Source organism: Heterodontus francisci, chromosome 5 (genome assembly GCF_036365525.1).
Source record: "Heterodontus francisci isolate sHetFra1 chromosome 5, sHetFra1.hap1, whole genome shotgun sequence".
Taxonomy (NCBI): Eukaryota; Metazoa; Chordata; class Chondrichthyes; order Heterodontiformes; family Heterodontidae; genus Heterodontus; species Heterodontus francisci.
The window spans coordinates 55,540,395-55,557,340 of record NC_090375.1 but is presented as its reverse complement, the minus strand read 5'-3'; the positions used below and the strand labels follow the sequence as shown (position 1 = coordinate 55,557,340).

Here is a 16,946-nt window from a genome sequence, read left to right as displayed (position 1 = left end):
ACAGTAGGATGTAGAGGCAAAACAGTAGGATGTAGCAGCAAGCCCACAATCCTCTCCAATTTTAGCAAGCTAAAGCCAGTTAGGCAGGATGAGATCAATAAGAGGGAGAGGCATTCCTGGTCCATTTCCATGTGCTTCCTAGAAGCAAGTTTCAAAGGAGCTTTAGAAACAGAGGAGATTGCCTGTCCACCCTCTCAGCTAGAGAGGGTGTCTGGCATTGGGGAGACCCAGGATACCAAGTTAACAGAGAAAACATAATATGGATCCTGCTTGGCTAGGGAGAATGGCAGAGTGGGTGGAAGGAAATCTGTTGAGATAGGGAAACCTGGACAATCTAAACTGTTACCTGTAAACCTTTCATGAATTATTTCATCTGACCTGGTCTCCCAGTTAAAAGCTCTGTCAATTTTACAAAGAAAAGGGTAAGTGAGTTGTAAATACTAGACAACCTCACAAATAAAATGCATTGTGATATTGCCTGAAGTGGTGGTAGAGGCAGGAAGCGTCACAACATTCAAGAAGTATTTAGATGAGCACTTGAAATGCCATAACATACAAGGTTACGGACCAAGTGCTGGAAAATGGGATTAGAATAGATAGGCTTGATGGCCGGCATGGACATGGTGGGCCAAAGGGCCTGTTTCTGTGCTGTATAGCTCTATGACTCTATGGATCACACAGACCAGAAGGGTTAATCCTCCTTCTGCACAGGTCTTTGTCAGAGCTGCAAAAAGGGCACCAAAATTGGCCTCGGTCCCCTTTGGCTAAGGAGGGGAAATGTCCTGATCATTGTTCAATGATCTCTGCTGAAACACACACGGTTGCCAGACGAAGACAGAAGCAGGCTTAGCTGTGATGTGTTCCATCGTTAATTAGCCCATTATCCCTAACAGTGCCTATCCAGATATTATGACAGAGGTAGGCTGGAAACATACCTCAACACCTTCAGAAAAGGAAGGGAGAAAAGTATTGAGGGAAGAGGGAAACACAGTCTTACCTGTTGCAAGACAGAAAATCTAGAGGATCTTCAGTGGATTGTTCCATGGCAGTTTCCACTTCTGTGGTTATTGACCAGCTCTTCAGATTTTTCCGTTGTTCTCTCCTGTTCCCCGAGTAAAACCCGAGGAAGGACTCGACTGAAGTCTCATCAGAGCCGGAGTTAAGGAAATCCATAAACTGATCATAGATCCCCTGCCATCGATCTTGAGCTGGTGTTATATGGCTGCCTAATTGCCTAGAATGAAAATAAATTGTCACATGAAATAATCTGGGTCCTAAATTTAGTTCCAGTTTGTATTTTGGCCTTGAAATTCCATTCTTGTTCCACCCATCTCCCACCATAACTCCAGCAGGAAACCAGCAATATCTTCAAGTTGCCATGCTCAGAAGAAACCACAGTGAAATAAACAATGAATTGGTGGAAGTATGAAAATAAAAAAATCAACTATCAAACTGAACCATGGACAAGTGTACCACAGACAAAATGGAGTAGCGGTCAGCTGACCCCTCCTGTATTGATAATACACACCATCATCTGTTGAAGATGAAACTTGTTAACCTAAACTGAAATAGCTCTGGGAAGAACCCATTGAAATTGAAAGGAGCACCATTGTATATTGACTCCTATTTGAAAATATTAGTATTGAAAGGGAGGAAGTATTAGCTGTTTTAGTGGGCTTAAGTGTGGATAGATCCTCAGGCTCAGATGAGATGTATCCCAGGCTGTTACGTGAGGCAAGGGAGAAGATAGCAGGGGCTCTGACACAAATTTTCAAATCCTCTCTGGCGGCAGGAGAGGTACCAGAAGACTGGAGGGCAGCAAATGTGGTACCATTATTCAAGAAGGGTACCAAGGATAAACCAGGTAATTACAGGCTGGTGAGTCTAACATCAGTGGTTGGGAAACTATTGGAAAAAATTCTGAGGGACAGGATTACTCTCCACTTGGAGAGGCAGGGATTAATCAGGGATAGTCAGCATGGCTTTGTCAGGGGGAGACCGTGTCTAAGTAACTTGATTGAATTTTTCGTGAAGGTGACTAAATGTGTAGATGAGGGTAAATCAGTTGATGTAGTCTACATGGGCTTCAGTAAGGCTTTTGATAAGGTCCCGCATGGGAGATTGGTTAAGAAGGTAAGAGCCCACGGGATCCAGGGCAATTTGGCAAATTGGATCCAAAATTGGCTTAGTGGCAAGAGGCAAAAGGTGATGGTCGAGGGTTGTTTCTGCGAGTGGAAGCCTGTGACCAGTGTGTACCACAGGGATCAGTGCTGGGACCCTTGCTGTTTGTAGTGTACATTAATGATTTAGACGTGAATATAGGAGGTATGATCAGTAAGTTCGCGGATGACATGAAAATTGGTGCTGTCGTAAATAGTGAGGAAGAAATCCTTAGATTCCAGGACGATATAGATGGGCTGGTAAGATGGACCGAGTAGTGGCAAATGAAATTTAATCCTGAGAAGTATGAGGTGATGCATTTTGGGAGGACTAACAAGGCAAGGGAATATACAATTGATGGTAGTATCCTAGGAAGTACAGAAGGTCAGAGGGACCTTGTTGTACTTATCCATAGATCACTGAAGGCAACAGCACAGGTAGATAAATAAGGTGGTTAGAAGGCATATGGGATACTTGCTTTATTAGTCGAGGCATAGAATATAAGAGCAGGGAGGTTATTATGGAGTGTATAAAACGTTAGTTAGGCTACAGCTGGAGTACTGTGTACAGTTCTGGGCACCACTCTATAGGAAGGATGTGATTGCACTGGAGAGGGTGAAGAGGAGATTCACCAGGATGTTGCCTGGGCTGGAGCGTTTCAGCTATGAAGAGAGACTGAAAAGGCTAGGGGTTGTTTTCCTTGGAGTGGAGAAGGCTGAGGGGGACACGACTGAGGCATACAAAATTATGAGGGGCATTGATAGATTAGATAGGAAGAAACTTTTCCTTTAGCGGAGGGGTCAATAACCAGGGGGTATAGATTTAAGGTAAGGGGCAGGAGGTTTAGAGGGGATTTGAGGAAAATAAATTTCACCCAGAGGGTGGTTGGAATCTGGAACGCACTGCCTGAAGAGGTGGTAGAGGCAGGAACCCTCACAACATTTAAGAAGTATTTAGATGAGCACTTGAAACACCATAGCGTACAAGGCTACGGGCCAAGTGCTGGAAAATGAGATTAGAATAGGTAGGTGCTTGATGGGCGGCACAGACACGATGGGCCGTAGGGCCTGTTTCTATGCTGAATGACTCTATTAGATGAATCAACTAACAAAGGGTTCTGGAGACAGACAGACTCACAGCCCAAATCAAAAAGGTGTGAAGTAGCACCATTATAACAGAATGGTTCCTATTCAGACATCAATAGATATCCATGGTTATCCATATCCTGATCCACTGTGTGATCACACCAAGGGAGAGGGCCAGGTGTCACCTAACAGAAAGTCAAATGTGATGGATTTGTACCTTAAAACGTAGCTTTCTGGAGAGAGAGAAAGGGAGATCAAGCCTAGACCACACAAAGCCAGTCTAGCCAGAGGCTGAGAGATCCAGCTAAACAGAAGAACCCTGCTGAACAAGAACTACAGCAGAGAAATTACAAAGTGATTTTGAGACTCTCCATCTGTGATGGTAAACCAAATTCACACCACCAACTTTGTGCTGAGTTTTAACCACTAGAGCTGTACAACACTTAAGCAAGTTGAAGACTCCAAACATTTAGGCATGCACCTTTAAAAAGGCTGCCTTTGCTGACAATGCAACCAGTAGGTGGAGCAGGCCTAGCACATACGCAAATGCAGCCTCTTCCACTGAAATGTCACTGTCTGCGATGTCTCAGGCAGCTTCCAGTAATAAAGATGACGCTGCTCAATTTAGCATAAAAAACAAATTCAACCCGAAAATCTCCTCAATGGTTGCCATCGCTGCCTCCATCCCACCCCCAACAGTCCCCTGCTCCCTCCTGCCATTGCGCTTCTCTTTGCTGGTTCCTCCGCGCCAGTCTGCTCGCCGCTCACACCCTGCTGCCTTCCCTTAGCCACCTGCTCCAGCCTCACCGCTCCCCATGCCTCCTGTCGCTTGCTCCCCGCTAACCACCCACCCCACCCCTGATCGTTCACTCCCCGCTTCCCACCCACCCCCCGGCCGCTCACTCTCCAATTCCCCCTCACACCCCCCAGCCACTCGCTCCAGGCCGTGCTGCTTCCCTCCTCTTGGCCACTCGCTCCCACGTTCGATCGTTCCCCGCCACGTCGCCCGAAGCAGCAAGGCAGGCCGCAAAGGGTGACGGGGGCGACGTTGGAGAGTGTGGCCGAGAGGAGGGAAACAGCGGGGCCTGAAGCGAGCAAGCGGCCGGGGGTTGTGGTGGTGGGGGGGGGGGGGGGGGAGGGGAAATGGGGAAAGCGCGGCCGGAGGTGGAGTGGGGGGAGGGGGGAGGGGGCGGGAAGCGAAAAGCAGGGAACGATCGGCTGGCAAGGAGCAGTGGTGAGGTTCGGAGTGAGTAACTGAGGGGGGGAAGCGGCAGCCAAGGGGGGGTGGGGTGGAGAAAACATTGTGGGTGGGAGCGAGTAGCTGAGAGAGGGGAAGTGGGGAGACCTGGAGCGAGCAGCTGAGGGGGGAGGGGGGATGGGGAGGAGAAAGTGTTGATGGCAGAAGCGAGTTGTTGAGAGGGGGGGAAGCGGGGAGGCCCAGAGGGAGCGGCCGGTGGGGCGGGAGTGAGTAGCTAAGAGGGGGAAGCAGGGGGGGGGGAGCAAGATGTTGAGGGAAGGTGGCAGGGAGTGAACAGTCGAGGGGGATTAAGCGGCAATTGGAGCAGGAATGGTGGAAGGAAGCGGAGTACGGGTGAATGAAGACGACTAATGAGGGGTGAGGATGTCATTGTGTGGTGACATCAGGCACGCGCATGCAAGCATTCATACTGGCAGGCTGGCAAATGTTCACACACATTGATGACTTCCGCGATCGTTTTGCACATGCTCTGCATTGTCAGGAATCACTTTGTTAAAGAAAACTTTCCTTCCAAGAAGATTCAAGAGCATTCTGTAAACCACAGACTTTTGCATCACCTTGCATTTTAATTGCATGCTTTCCTTTTCTCTCTACCTATCTATGCTTATGTATGCATGTGTGTGTGAATGCATGAGTGGGTGAAGGTTGTGACCTTTTCAGGATTGTTTAAAATAAATAGCTATCTTTCTTTTTTTAAACCTATGAGAAAACCTGTCATTTGTCTGTTTATTTGACCCGAAAAACACTCAGGGACTAACGCACCATTTTTAACAAAACACGATAGCGGTCAGTTGAGAAGTGAAAAGTCGAAGTCACCCACACCACTTACCACCTGTCCATAACAAAGGAAACAGCATTAAACATCATCAGTACCTATAACTGAGGGAATGCTGCATTGTCGGCGATGCTACCTTTTGGATGAGACGTTAAACCGAAGCCCTGTCTGCCCTCTCACATGGACATAAAAGATCAAAATAATGTCATGGGGAGAGGAGCAGAGGGGTTCCCCCATTCCCTGACCAATATATATCCATCAAACAACATTATTAAAACAGACTATCCGGCCATCATCACATTGCTGCAGACAAATTGTCTGCTTCATTTGTCAATGGGTCAAGAGTCACTACACTTCAAAATTGCTTTTTTGGCTGTAAAGCACTTTGGGACATGATGAGGTTTTGAAAGGCACTACATAAATGCAATAAAAACAAAAAGTGCTGGAAATGCTCAGCAGGTCTGGCAGGATCTGCGGAGAGAGAAGCAGAGTCTGTGACCTTACAAATGCAAGTTCACTTTCTTTCCAAAATAGTTATTTACACCATTTCCAAGAATTTCATATGTCTATTGGAGTGACAGCAAGAGACTGGTAGTACTTCTGCAGAATTTCAGAACTTCTGTAGACCAAGTGATCATTTGTTGGCTGTGATTTAGATTCATAGAGTCATTTATGGAACAGAAGGAAGCCCATTGAGTCCATGCCAGCACTCCACAGAGTGATGCAGTTAGTCCCACTCCCTGGCTCGATCATTGTAGACCTGCAAGCCTATTTCTCTCAGATGGTCATCCAACTTCCTCTTGAAGTCATTGATTGTCTCTGCTTCCACCACCCTTGTGGGCAGTGAGTTCCAGGTCATTACCATCCACTGTGTAAAAAAATGCTTCCTTATATTCCCCCTGCATCTTTTGCTCAAAGCTTTCAATCTGTGTCCTTTACAATTCTGGTAAATCTCCTCCACATCCTTTCAAGGATCCTCACATAAGTTTAGTGACCAGAACAAGACACAGTACTGCAGTTGGAGCCTAGCCAGAACTTTGTAAAGGTTCAGCATAACTTCCCTGCTTTTGTACTTAATGCCTCTGTTTATGACTCCCAAGATCCCTTATGCTTTACTAACCACACTCTCAATATGTCCTGCCACCTTCAAAGATCTACGCACATGCACCCCCAGGTCCCTCTATTCCAGCACACTTTTTAGAACTGTGTCATTAAGTAAATATTTCCTCTTCCTATTCCTTATGCCAAAATGCATCATCTCACATTTGTCAGTATTAAATTCCATCTGCCACCTCTCTGCCCATTCTGCTAACCCATCTATGTCCTGTTGCAGGTGGTTCATATCATCCTCACTGTTTGCCACACCTCCCAGTTTGGTGTCATCAGCAAATTTTGAGATTCTGCTCTATATTTTCCTGAAGAACATTAGAAAAAAGCTGCTTATCCTAGGTTACAGGTGTCCAAACTGAGGCCCATGAGCTACATCTGGCTACCAGGCCCTGGAAATCCTCCTTATAGAGGCTGAGCAATGAAATCCATTTTGGGCTTATGTAACTTGCTCACTGATTTGTCCTGTTTAAGTTTTGTGGAAGCTTGGAAAGTCAGTTATTAGCACTGCTGCCTCTTGGTAGATAAATTATAAATCACAACGGTTAGTTTCATGAATTTGAGATACAAATTCACCAAGCAACTCACCAAGGCTCCTTGGACAGCACCTTTCAAACCCACGACCTCTACCACCTAGAAGGACAAGGGCAGCAGATGCATGGGAACACCACCAACTGCAAGTTCTCCTCCAAGCCAAACACTATCCTGACTTGGAACTATATCGCCGTTCCTTCACTGTCGCTGGGTCAAAATCCTGGAACTCCGTTCCTTACAGCACTGTTGGTGTACCTACAGTCCAAGGACTTCAGTGGTTCAAGAAGGCAGCTCACCACCACCTTCTCAAGGGAAATTAGAGATGGGCAATAAATACAGATGGAGTATAATATGGGAAAATGTGAAGTTGTTGACTTTGGTGGGAAGAATAAAAAAGCAGAATATTATTTAAATGGAGACTGCAGAATGCTGCAGTATACAGGGATCTGGGTGTCCTTGTCCATGAATTACAAAAAGTTACCATGCAGTAACAGCAAGTAATTAGGAAGACAAATGGAATGTTGGTCTTTATTGCAAGGGGGTGGAGTATAAAAGTAGAGAAGTCTTGCTACAACTGTACAGGGCGTTGGTAAGACCACACTTAGAGTACTGTGTACAGTTTTGGTTTCCTTATTTAATGATTGGAGGTAGTTCAGAGAAGGTTCACTCGGCTGATTCCTAGGATGGAGGAGTTGCCTTATGAGGAAAGGTTGAACAGGTTGGGCCTATGCTCCTTGGAGTTTACAAGAATGAAAGGGAAATCTTACTGAAACATATAAGATTCTGAGGTAGATACTAAGAGAATGTTTCCCCTCATGGGGATTCTAGAACTAATGGGCACAGTTTCAAAATAAAGGGTCTCCCATTTACAATAGAGATGAGGAGGAATTTCTTTTCTGAGGGTTGTTAATCTTTGGAATGCTCTACCCCAGAGAGCAGTGGAGGCTGGGTCATTGAATATATTCAAGGCTGAGCTACACAGATTTTTGATCTACGAGGAGTAAAGGATTATGGGGGGCAAGCAGGAAAGTGGAGTTAAGTCCACAATCAGGTCATCCATGATTGTATGGAATGGCAGGGCAGGCTTGAAGGGCCAAATGGCCTACTTCTGCTTCTATTTCTTATGTTCACTATATGGTTCCCTCAAGTCTGAAAAACAACTGTTCACCACTACTTTCTGCTCCTTAGACAATTGCATATCCGTGCAGCCACTGCTGCTTTAATCCTATGGACTTCAATGCTGCTCACAAGTTGATTATGTGGTACTTTATTAAGCGCCTTTTGAAAGTACATATACACAACGTCAACCACACTACTGTCATTAACCACCTCTGTTATTTCAACAAAGAATTCAATCAAGATATTCAAATATGGTTTGCTTTTAACAAATCAGTGCTGGCTTTCATTTATTAATTTATTTATTTTTTCAATTGCTAACTAATTTTGCCCCAGCTTCTTGTCTATAAAAGTTTCCCCATTGCTGATGTTAGGCTGACTAGCCTGTAGTTGCCACATTATTCACCTCCTCCTTTGGAATAGGGATGTACCAAATGCAGTCCTCCAGTCTTCTGACACCACTCCATATCTAAGCATGATTGTAAGATTGGGGCCAGAGCCTCTGATATTTCCACCCTTACATCTTTCAGTATCCAAGGATACATCCCATCTGAACCGCGTGGCTTTTCTACTTTGATTGCTGCCAACTTTTTATGTACCTCCTCTTTATCTTATCCAATTTCTCTACTACCTCCTCCTTTGCTGTTTATTGCCAATATCCTCTTCTTTAGTGAAGACTGATGTGGAGCACTCATTTAGTACCTGGGTCAACAACAGATGACTTCCTTTTTTGGTTCCCTACCCTGCCTCTGTGACTTCCCTTTTACTATTTGTATTTTAAAAGAAGCTCGGGTTCACTTTTATGTTACCTGCTAATCTAGTTTTGTATTTAGCCAACTACTTTTTCAGTTCTCTTCTGTACTTTCTATACTCTGCTTGATTCTCCACCGATTATGAATCAGACATTTATCTTAAACCTCCTTTTTTCTGTTTCATTTTAATCTACTTTGTCATCCAAGGAGCTCTAAATGTTAATATCCTTCCTTTGCTCCTCTTGGGAATGTGTCTAGTCTGTACCCAAACTATCTCCTCTTTCAGGGCCTCCATAGCTCATTTACTTTTCTACCTGCCAATCTTTCATACCAATCCAACTGGGCCAGATGTCTTTTCAACCTATTGAAATTAGCTCTCCTTGAGTTGAGCATTTTCACATTTGATTTTTCCTTGTCCTTTTCACAGCCACTCTAAAACTAACGATATTGTATATACGGAACTTGTTGCAATGTAAAGGGAATTTCATCATGTTTATTCTGCTATTTACAAGCTATGGAAGTTTGTCACTGCATTATAAGTTCAGACAATTCATACTCACATTTTGCTGGTGATCAAAGGGTCTAACTCTTCAGTGGGTTTGGAGAATATTCCATTGGCCTTCAAGCCACTTCCCCACTTGTTGCTGAACAATCCCTCTATGATATATCCATTGCTAAAGGTGAGCTTTCCCTGGAAATAACAAATGCAGATTAGTGCATTTACTTCTAGGCCTGGAAATGCTTCAGGGCTTCTCCCAATCTCCCACCTTAACTTCAGTGGGAGATCAACGGAGCTCCCAGAGAAATGTTGTAAACAGCCATTTCCTGCTGGTTATGCCATTTCTCCACAGGTTTTCATCGATCTGCATAAGTTATCCCAGGAAATTATGACAATGCCTGTGGAATTTGAGGGTCAATAATGGATCAAGAGCAGCAGCATAAGAAATCTTGGCACAAGACCAGGTCATTCAACATAACTATTTCATTACAGACCATCATGATATCAGTCAGGACTACTTCTCAGTGTCCCAAACAGAAACACTCCATCCTTTTTCCATCTCTGAACCTTCAATATGAATCTCAACTATCCATTAAATTATATACAAAATGTTTTAAAGCTGACATTCAGATGCAAAATATAATGAAGAAAATGGTGGAACACACAGCAGTCTCTTCAGCATCTGGAAAGAAAAGTTAGTGTCTGGAGTAGAAACAGCCTTTTCTTCAGATGCTGGCTGCCTTGCTTTGTATTTCCAGCTTTTTTCACCTTCATGTAACATTAAGAAGTTAGCGCCCTTTGTCATTGAGAGTGGGAAGGAGAGAGCTGAAGTTGACATTCCCAAACTACCTGCTCCGAATCACTCTCCAACCAACAATGCCTCTCTGCATTCCTATTTGATTTTCTCTCCTTGTCCCTTGTCTCCTGATTCATATCAATGCGTGGGTTCGTAGGTGGTGGTGGTGACTAACCTCCATTCACTTGCTTAAGTGGCTGTTCTACATCTGTGGTTCTGGACTGATATAGACTGTTTAACTGTGAGTTCCATCATAATGAAGTGTTCCTCAGCCAGTGCTCACACACACTGTTTATATTTGTCATTTCTTTTATTCTTTCACGGGATGTGGACATCCCTGGCAAGGCCAGCATTTGTTGCCCATCCCTAATTGCCCTCGACAACTGAATGGCTTGCTAGGGCAGTTAAGAGTCAACCACATTGCTGTAGGTCTGGAGTTACAAACCAGGTAAGGATGGCAGATTTCCTTCTCTAAAGGATGTTAGTGAACCAGATGAGTTTTTATGAAAATTGATGATAGTTTCATGACATCATTACTGAATCTAGCCTTCAATTCCAGATTTTTATTAATCAATTGAATTTAAATTCCACCAGCTGCTATGGTGGGATTTGACCCCATGTCCCCAGTATATCAGCCTGGGCCTCTGGATTACTAGTTCAGTGATGTTTCCACGATGCCACCATCTCCCCTTTTGTGGGTCACACAAGGCAGCCTTGATTGGTCATTCCTATGAGGTCATTAAGAGTCAACCACATAGCAGAACCACATATAGGCCAGACCAGATCGGAGTGGCAGATTTCCTTCTCTGAAGGATATTACTGCATCAGTTGGGTTTTTATGAAAATCCCTTAGATTCATTACTATTTTCTGGTGCCAGTCCACAAATAACCAGATTTATTGAATTCAATTTCTCAACTTGGCATGGTGGGATTTAAACTTACAACATCTGGGTTCTAAGGCTAGTTCTATAACCACCAAGCTACCACACATACCTCCAACAAGCCTCACTAGATAGCCCAACTGGTCAATATTTCAGCCTGCTCGTCCACAGAAGTTGAGGCCAATTGCTGCTCCCCTCTTGCTATCTCAGCTGAGATTCACGAACTCAATACAGACCAGGAACTCTCCTGATCTGTTCTCAGTACCACACCATAAAATGCATTTATTCATCAAGCTACTGGGTTAACTCTTTATCAAGATACATAGCATGAAACATAGAAATTAGGACATAGCTATTTTCACTTGTAACATTGGAGATAATGGAAAAATTCAGTGAACTACACGTCTCCCCTCAAAGTCAGTAATCTGATTCAATATTCCATTGGGCCTACTGTTGGCACTGATAATGCTAAAGGTAGTTTTGTTGTGTGATGGAAAACTCTAGTTAATTAAAAAAGACCCAACTGTGCACAATCCGCAATTTAGCATGGCATAAAACATGTTAGAATTTTTCGTATCACTAACACTAGAAAGGAGATGTAATGGATTTTTTTGGTTGCTCATTCTTTCCCGCTTTCTCAAAATTAGTGATTATCTTTCTATTCCCCACCCTCCCCCAAAATCACTGGCTACCTTTTTCCCTCCCGCTGCAAATATGATGACCCTTCTCTCTGTCCACCCATCGCAACCAAATCAGTAGCTACTATTCTCTCCCTTTACATTAGTGGCTATCTTTCTTCTATCCTCTCAAATTTGAGAGCCAAATACAGTAGCTTAATGAGCCTATTTGCAGTATTTAAACAAGATGTGGTCTATTCTGCTCAAGTGGGAGAGAGCACTGCTGTAGGGGAGATGCTGCAATCTTTATGCCTGTGTTATTGCAAAATACAGTTATTAAAAAGCCCTCTAACGGGCTATTACAGTGTTACAATGATGGCTCATTTCACTATTTTATACTCAAATTCCTCACAGATGTGGCCTTCCTCACCTTCCCACCTCCTACAATCCACAGGCTTTTAAAACCCAAGTTTGATGTCACCTAATCATTGCTTCCTACTTTCATAGCCTTCTCAATGTTGGTGGCCTGCAGCACTGTGGAACAAAGACTTTGAATTCGGCTTGTTCTTAAAAATACAAATACTGGGCATAGAGCTTCATGATCAGCTGCAGATGGTCACTCTATAAAACTCCAGTGAGACTTTGGCAAAAATATCATCCTTTATTGATTACACGAGTTGCAAAGTGGCCAGCATCTGCACTGACAACCAACTTCAGCTCAACTCAAATGCTGATCCAAATGAATTCGAGCCTATTACTCACTCCTGGCTGCACCCCACATACCTTGAATCAATCATAAACTTGAGCTCATCCAAAACTCTGCTGCCAAGTCCTGTTCATCCATTATCCCTGTTGGCTCTTGGTACGGCAACACCTTAATTTTAAAATTCTCACCCTTATTTTCAAATCCCTCTATGGTCTCAAGCACCATTGCCACTATACTGCCAACCCCCTCACCACCAAGATCACTAATCTCCTCCAGCCCTACAACCCTCAAGTCTCTGAATTTATATAATGGGCGGCACAGTGGCGCAGTGGTTAGCACCGCAGCCTCACCGCTCCAGTGACCCGAGTTCAGTTCTGGGTATTGCCTGTGCGGAGTTTGCAAGTTCTCCCTGTGACTGTGTGGCTTTCTGCCGGGTACTCCAGTTTCCTCCCACAGCCAAAGACTTGCAGGTTGATAAATAAATTGGCCATTGTAAATTGCCCCGAGTGTAGGTATGGTGGGGATGTAGTAGGGAATATGGGATTAATGTAGGATTAGTATAAATGGGTGGTTGTTGGTCGGCACAGACTTGGTGGGCCGAAGGGCCTATTTCAGTGCTGTATCTCTCAATAAAAATAAATAAATTCTAGCCTCTTGAATATCCCAGATTTTAAACACTTCATCATTGGCAGCCATGCCTTCAGCTGCCAAGGTCCTGCACTCTAGACTTCCCCACCCCAAACCTCTCCACCTCTCTCCTCCTTCAAGATGCTCCTTAAGACCAAAAATTTTCCCACCTGTTTTAATATCTTATGTGTCTCAGTAACAAATTTTGCTTGACAATTACTCCTGTTATGCGCTATGTTAAAAGCATTATATTGCAAGTTGGTGTTCTATTATGTATATAAACCATCTAAGCCTCTCAATTAGATTCCAGCCTGTAACTAACTCCTATTATTCCATACATAAATCATCTGATCCCCCTATTCTATCCGGAGTATTTTACAAATTAACATTCAGTGCACAGCGTCGCACACTGGGAGTGCATATCGGGAATTAGAGCATGGAAGCCAGCACAGCTGGCACAAGTTTCTGCTAATTGATTGAAAATTACAGAGAGCACAATGACGTCTGCATCCAAATTCCCTGTATGTGTTTTCAATTCACAAAGGAGAACTAGTTCATCAGGCCTTCCTGATACTTAAACCACTTGATTCTTTCAATTATATTCCAGCCCCAGTATATCTTATCACACAATTTACAATTACAAAGGTCCTACCTTTCCAGTTAGAACCAGCTCTTCTGTGAACTCTCCCTCATAGGCAGAATCATCCTCTGACAGAATTGTTCCAGGACCCTGATGATTGTATAAAAAGTAAATAAAATGTTGGGCGTTGAGTAGTTTGGAAAGAGCATTTGATTTGAAGAAATTGAAATAAGGTGAATTAGTGCTAAAGATGAAGGAGGTCAGTATTAAGCCTCAGCATCATTCTGAGATCAAGACAGTCTGATCAGACAAAAGTTTCTCTATACAGTCCCAAACACTCCCACGGTTTTGATGCAGGGTAAATTCTCTCTATACTGTCCCATTAAGCACTGCCAGGTCAAGAATAGCACAGGTTAAATGAAGGGATCATTAATTCCATCTGAGCTTGGCATTACTGGTGCATTATGGAGAAAGCAAAGTGCCATTGGCCATCTGTTAAATGCTGGGCACTTTCTATGCATGGGGAGGGGGCACCAGGCAGAGGCAGCATATGGGCATTGGTTCTAGGGATGTAAAGGTACCTGAATTTATTTGCAAATGTTATAGTGGCCTCCCCATCAGTGCTCCTTCCAAACAGTTGCTGGCCAGCTGGAGTGCTGCTCTGACATTCAAGCACATTAAAAGGTGGACAACTCATTTAAATGCAACTAAAGGCAGTTAAAGGACAACTTGTGCGTTGGTACCTCTGTGCCTGCCGCACAAACTGGGACACAATAAGCATCTCAGCCTTGGTCCCCCATGTCCGATTATCTGTCATGTGTATGCTCAATGGGCTTCAGTCACCCGCCATTATTTTATTATTCCGGGAGATTAATGCTTTCCTTAGTATCCTAAAATGTGCCCTGTTTCCAATATCCAAACCCTCCCTTGTGTAGTGACCTTGACATGCTGTGATGGTTTGCTTTCTATGATCCAGAGAGCTATGTTGGTGGAAGTATGGCTTGTTGGGCCTGCCAGCAGCTAACAGGTTGAAAGGTAGAAGCTAGACTAAAGGCAGTCCATTGGCCTTTTGAGAGGATGTTCAGAGTCAGGCTAACAACCTGTCTTTTTGTTACAGAAACAGCCCAGAGACAGGACAAGTCTGTTCCAGATTTACAAGCATAAACATCATCTGCGAAAATCAACAATCTGTTGGATGATAGGCAAGTTGCTATTCAGATCAGTCCAGATCTGGACTGACAGCATTGGAAGAAAAGGGTTGCCTCATGTGCCACTAGACACAGGAGACTAACTATCTATTTCCAAAGTGAATCATCTATTGCATTAGTGGGACATTTCCTGTGCATCTTTCAAACCGCCTGAAAGCATTTTACACAATGAATTACTCTTTAAAGTGCTGTGACCATTCTAAGCAAATGTGAATACCATTTTTCATGAGATGAATGATCAATTAATCTTATAGAACACAAGGGCCTTGAAGTTGCTGGGCCCTCTCTTTCCTACAGGAAGTACAGCATAGCAGGGCATCCAGTTACTGACGGCCCCAACACAAACCCCATTCAGACCCCAGAATTATATCACTGGGTAGGACAAAGACACAGTTCCAGCCAGAAATTGATCAGCTGGACTGTGGGCTGGGTGGCGGGACGGGGGGGGGGGGGGGGGGTGGGGGTGGTGGGGAGCGGTGAAATTCAGGAAGGGAGCATAGAGTAGGCCTGTGGTCAATAAAAGGGGAAAACTCAGAAGGCATGCTGTTTGCAAAAGGAACCAAACAAGCAGCATGATGGAGGTATTACTGAGATCTGACAAAGAAGTGTGCCATTCTTGAGGTGGAAGGTAAAGAGCCCACAAATTCAACTGCTCATAAGTCAATGGGCATCAGTGGCACCTCAAATGTCCCAAAGGCACCCCCCTAATGTTAGAAGAAGTGTAATCACCTTGCAAAGGCAGCAAAGGTAAAAGACTTAAAGAAATAACTTGCATTTATATAAAATCTCCTGATATTCCAAGGTGCTTTACTGCCAATGACATACTTTTGAAATGCAATCACTGGGTCCCTGTTGTAATGTAGGAAACACAGCAGTCAAGTTGCACACAGAAATTTGATAATAATCAGATAATCTATTTTAGTAATACAGTTTGAAGGATAAATATTGACTAGAACACTGGAGAAACTCCCCTGCTCTTCTTCAGACAGCACTGTTGGATATTTCACTTCTGCCTGAAGGCAACAGGGCCTCGGTTTAACAAGATTAAGAGACTTATGGTCTGAGCTATATTGTGTCAACATACTGACTACTTGCTACTCACCACTAACTTGTTGTATTCAAAGATGCTCTCGTAGCCGAGTCCTGACTGTGTGATAACAATGCCATTCCCATGCTTGCAGTCTTCCAGCCATGTGCCAATATACCTCTCTCCCCTAACAAAGAACAAAAGAACAAAGAATAGTACAGCACAGGAACAGGCCATTCGGCCCTCCAAGCCTGCGCCGATCTTGATGCCTGCCGAAACTAACACCTTCTGCACTTCCGGGGCCCGTATCCCTCTATTCCCTTCCTATTCATATATTTGTCAAGATGTCTCTTAAACGTCGCTATCGTATCTGCTTCCACCACCTCCTCTGGCAGCAAGTTCCAGGCACTCACTACACTCTGTGTAAAAAACTTGCCTCGCACATTCCCTCTAAACTTTGCCCCTCGCACCTTAAACCTATGTCCCCTAGTAACTGACTCTTCCACCCTGGGAAAAAGCTTCTGACTATCCACTCTGTCCATGCTGCTCATAACTTTGTAAACCTCTATCATGTCGCCCCTCCACCTCCGTCGTTCCAGTGAAAACAATCCGAGTTTTTCCAACCTCTCCTCATAGCTAATGCCCTCCAGACCAGGCAACATCCTGGTAAACCTCCTCTGTACCCTCTCCAAAGCCTCCACGTCCTTCTGGTAGTGTGGCGACCAGAATTGCACGCAATATTCTAAGTGTGGCCTAACTAAGGTTCTGTACAGCTGCAACATGACTTGCCAATTTTTATACTCTATGCCCCGACCGATGAAGGCAAGCATGCCGTATGCCTTCTTAACTACCTTATCCACCTGCGTTGCCACTTTCAGTGACCTGTGGACCTGTACGCCCAGATCTCTCTGCCTGTCAATACTCCTAAGGGTTCTGCCATTTACTGTATACCTCCCACCTGCATTATACCTTCCAAAATGCATTACCTCACATTTGTCCGGATTAAACTCCTATATATAACCATAGAATTTTTAAATTTCATTTTTAACTAAAGTTAGAAAAATAAAGCAAAGTCCCATCAAGTAGAGATAAGCAATTGTTATTTGAACAAACATTTATTATCACACACTTCTTCCCTTCTGCCCCAGTTTTCTACTCTCCTACTGAACTGACTCATGCTGGCTTCAGGTTAAACACTCCCATCAAACACTCTCAGGC

At 44.0% G+C, this 16,946-nt stretch overlaps 1 protein-coding gene across 5 annotated transcripts in view; it reads right to left on the bottom strand.

Annotated features, from left to right (window-relative positions):
• LOC137369848 (ALS2 C-terminal-like protein) overlaps positions 1-16,946 on the bottom strand; it is a 179,869-nt gene that overhangs the window by 46,010 nt on the left and 116,913 nt on the right. For all 5 annotated transcript variants that reach the window (XR_010975026.1, XR_010975027.1, XM_068031458.1 and 2 more), the window contains 4 exons: positions 15,804-15,915; positions 13,566-13,643; positions 9,348-9,478; positions 998-1,234 (listed from right to left, as the gene is read on the bottom strand). Coding sequence is in view for 3 of the 5 variants with exons in the window: in XM_068031458.1 (XP_067887559.1) it covers positions 998-1,234; positions 9,348-9,478; positions 13,566-13,643; positions 15,804-15,915 (558 nt within the window). In the remaining 2 variants the exon portion in view is untranslated. The remainder of the gene's footprint in view (positions 1-997; positions 1,235-9,347; positions 9,479-13,565; positions 13,644-15,803; positions 15,916-16,946) is intronic.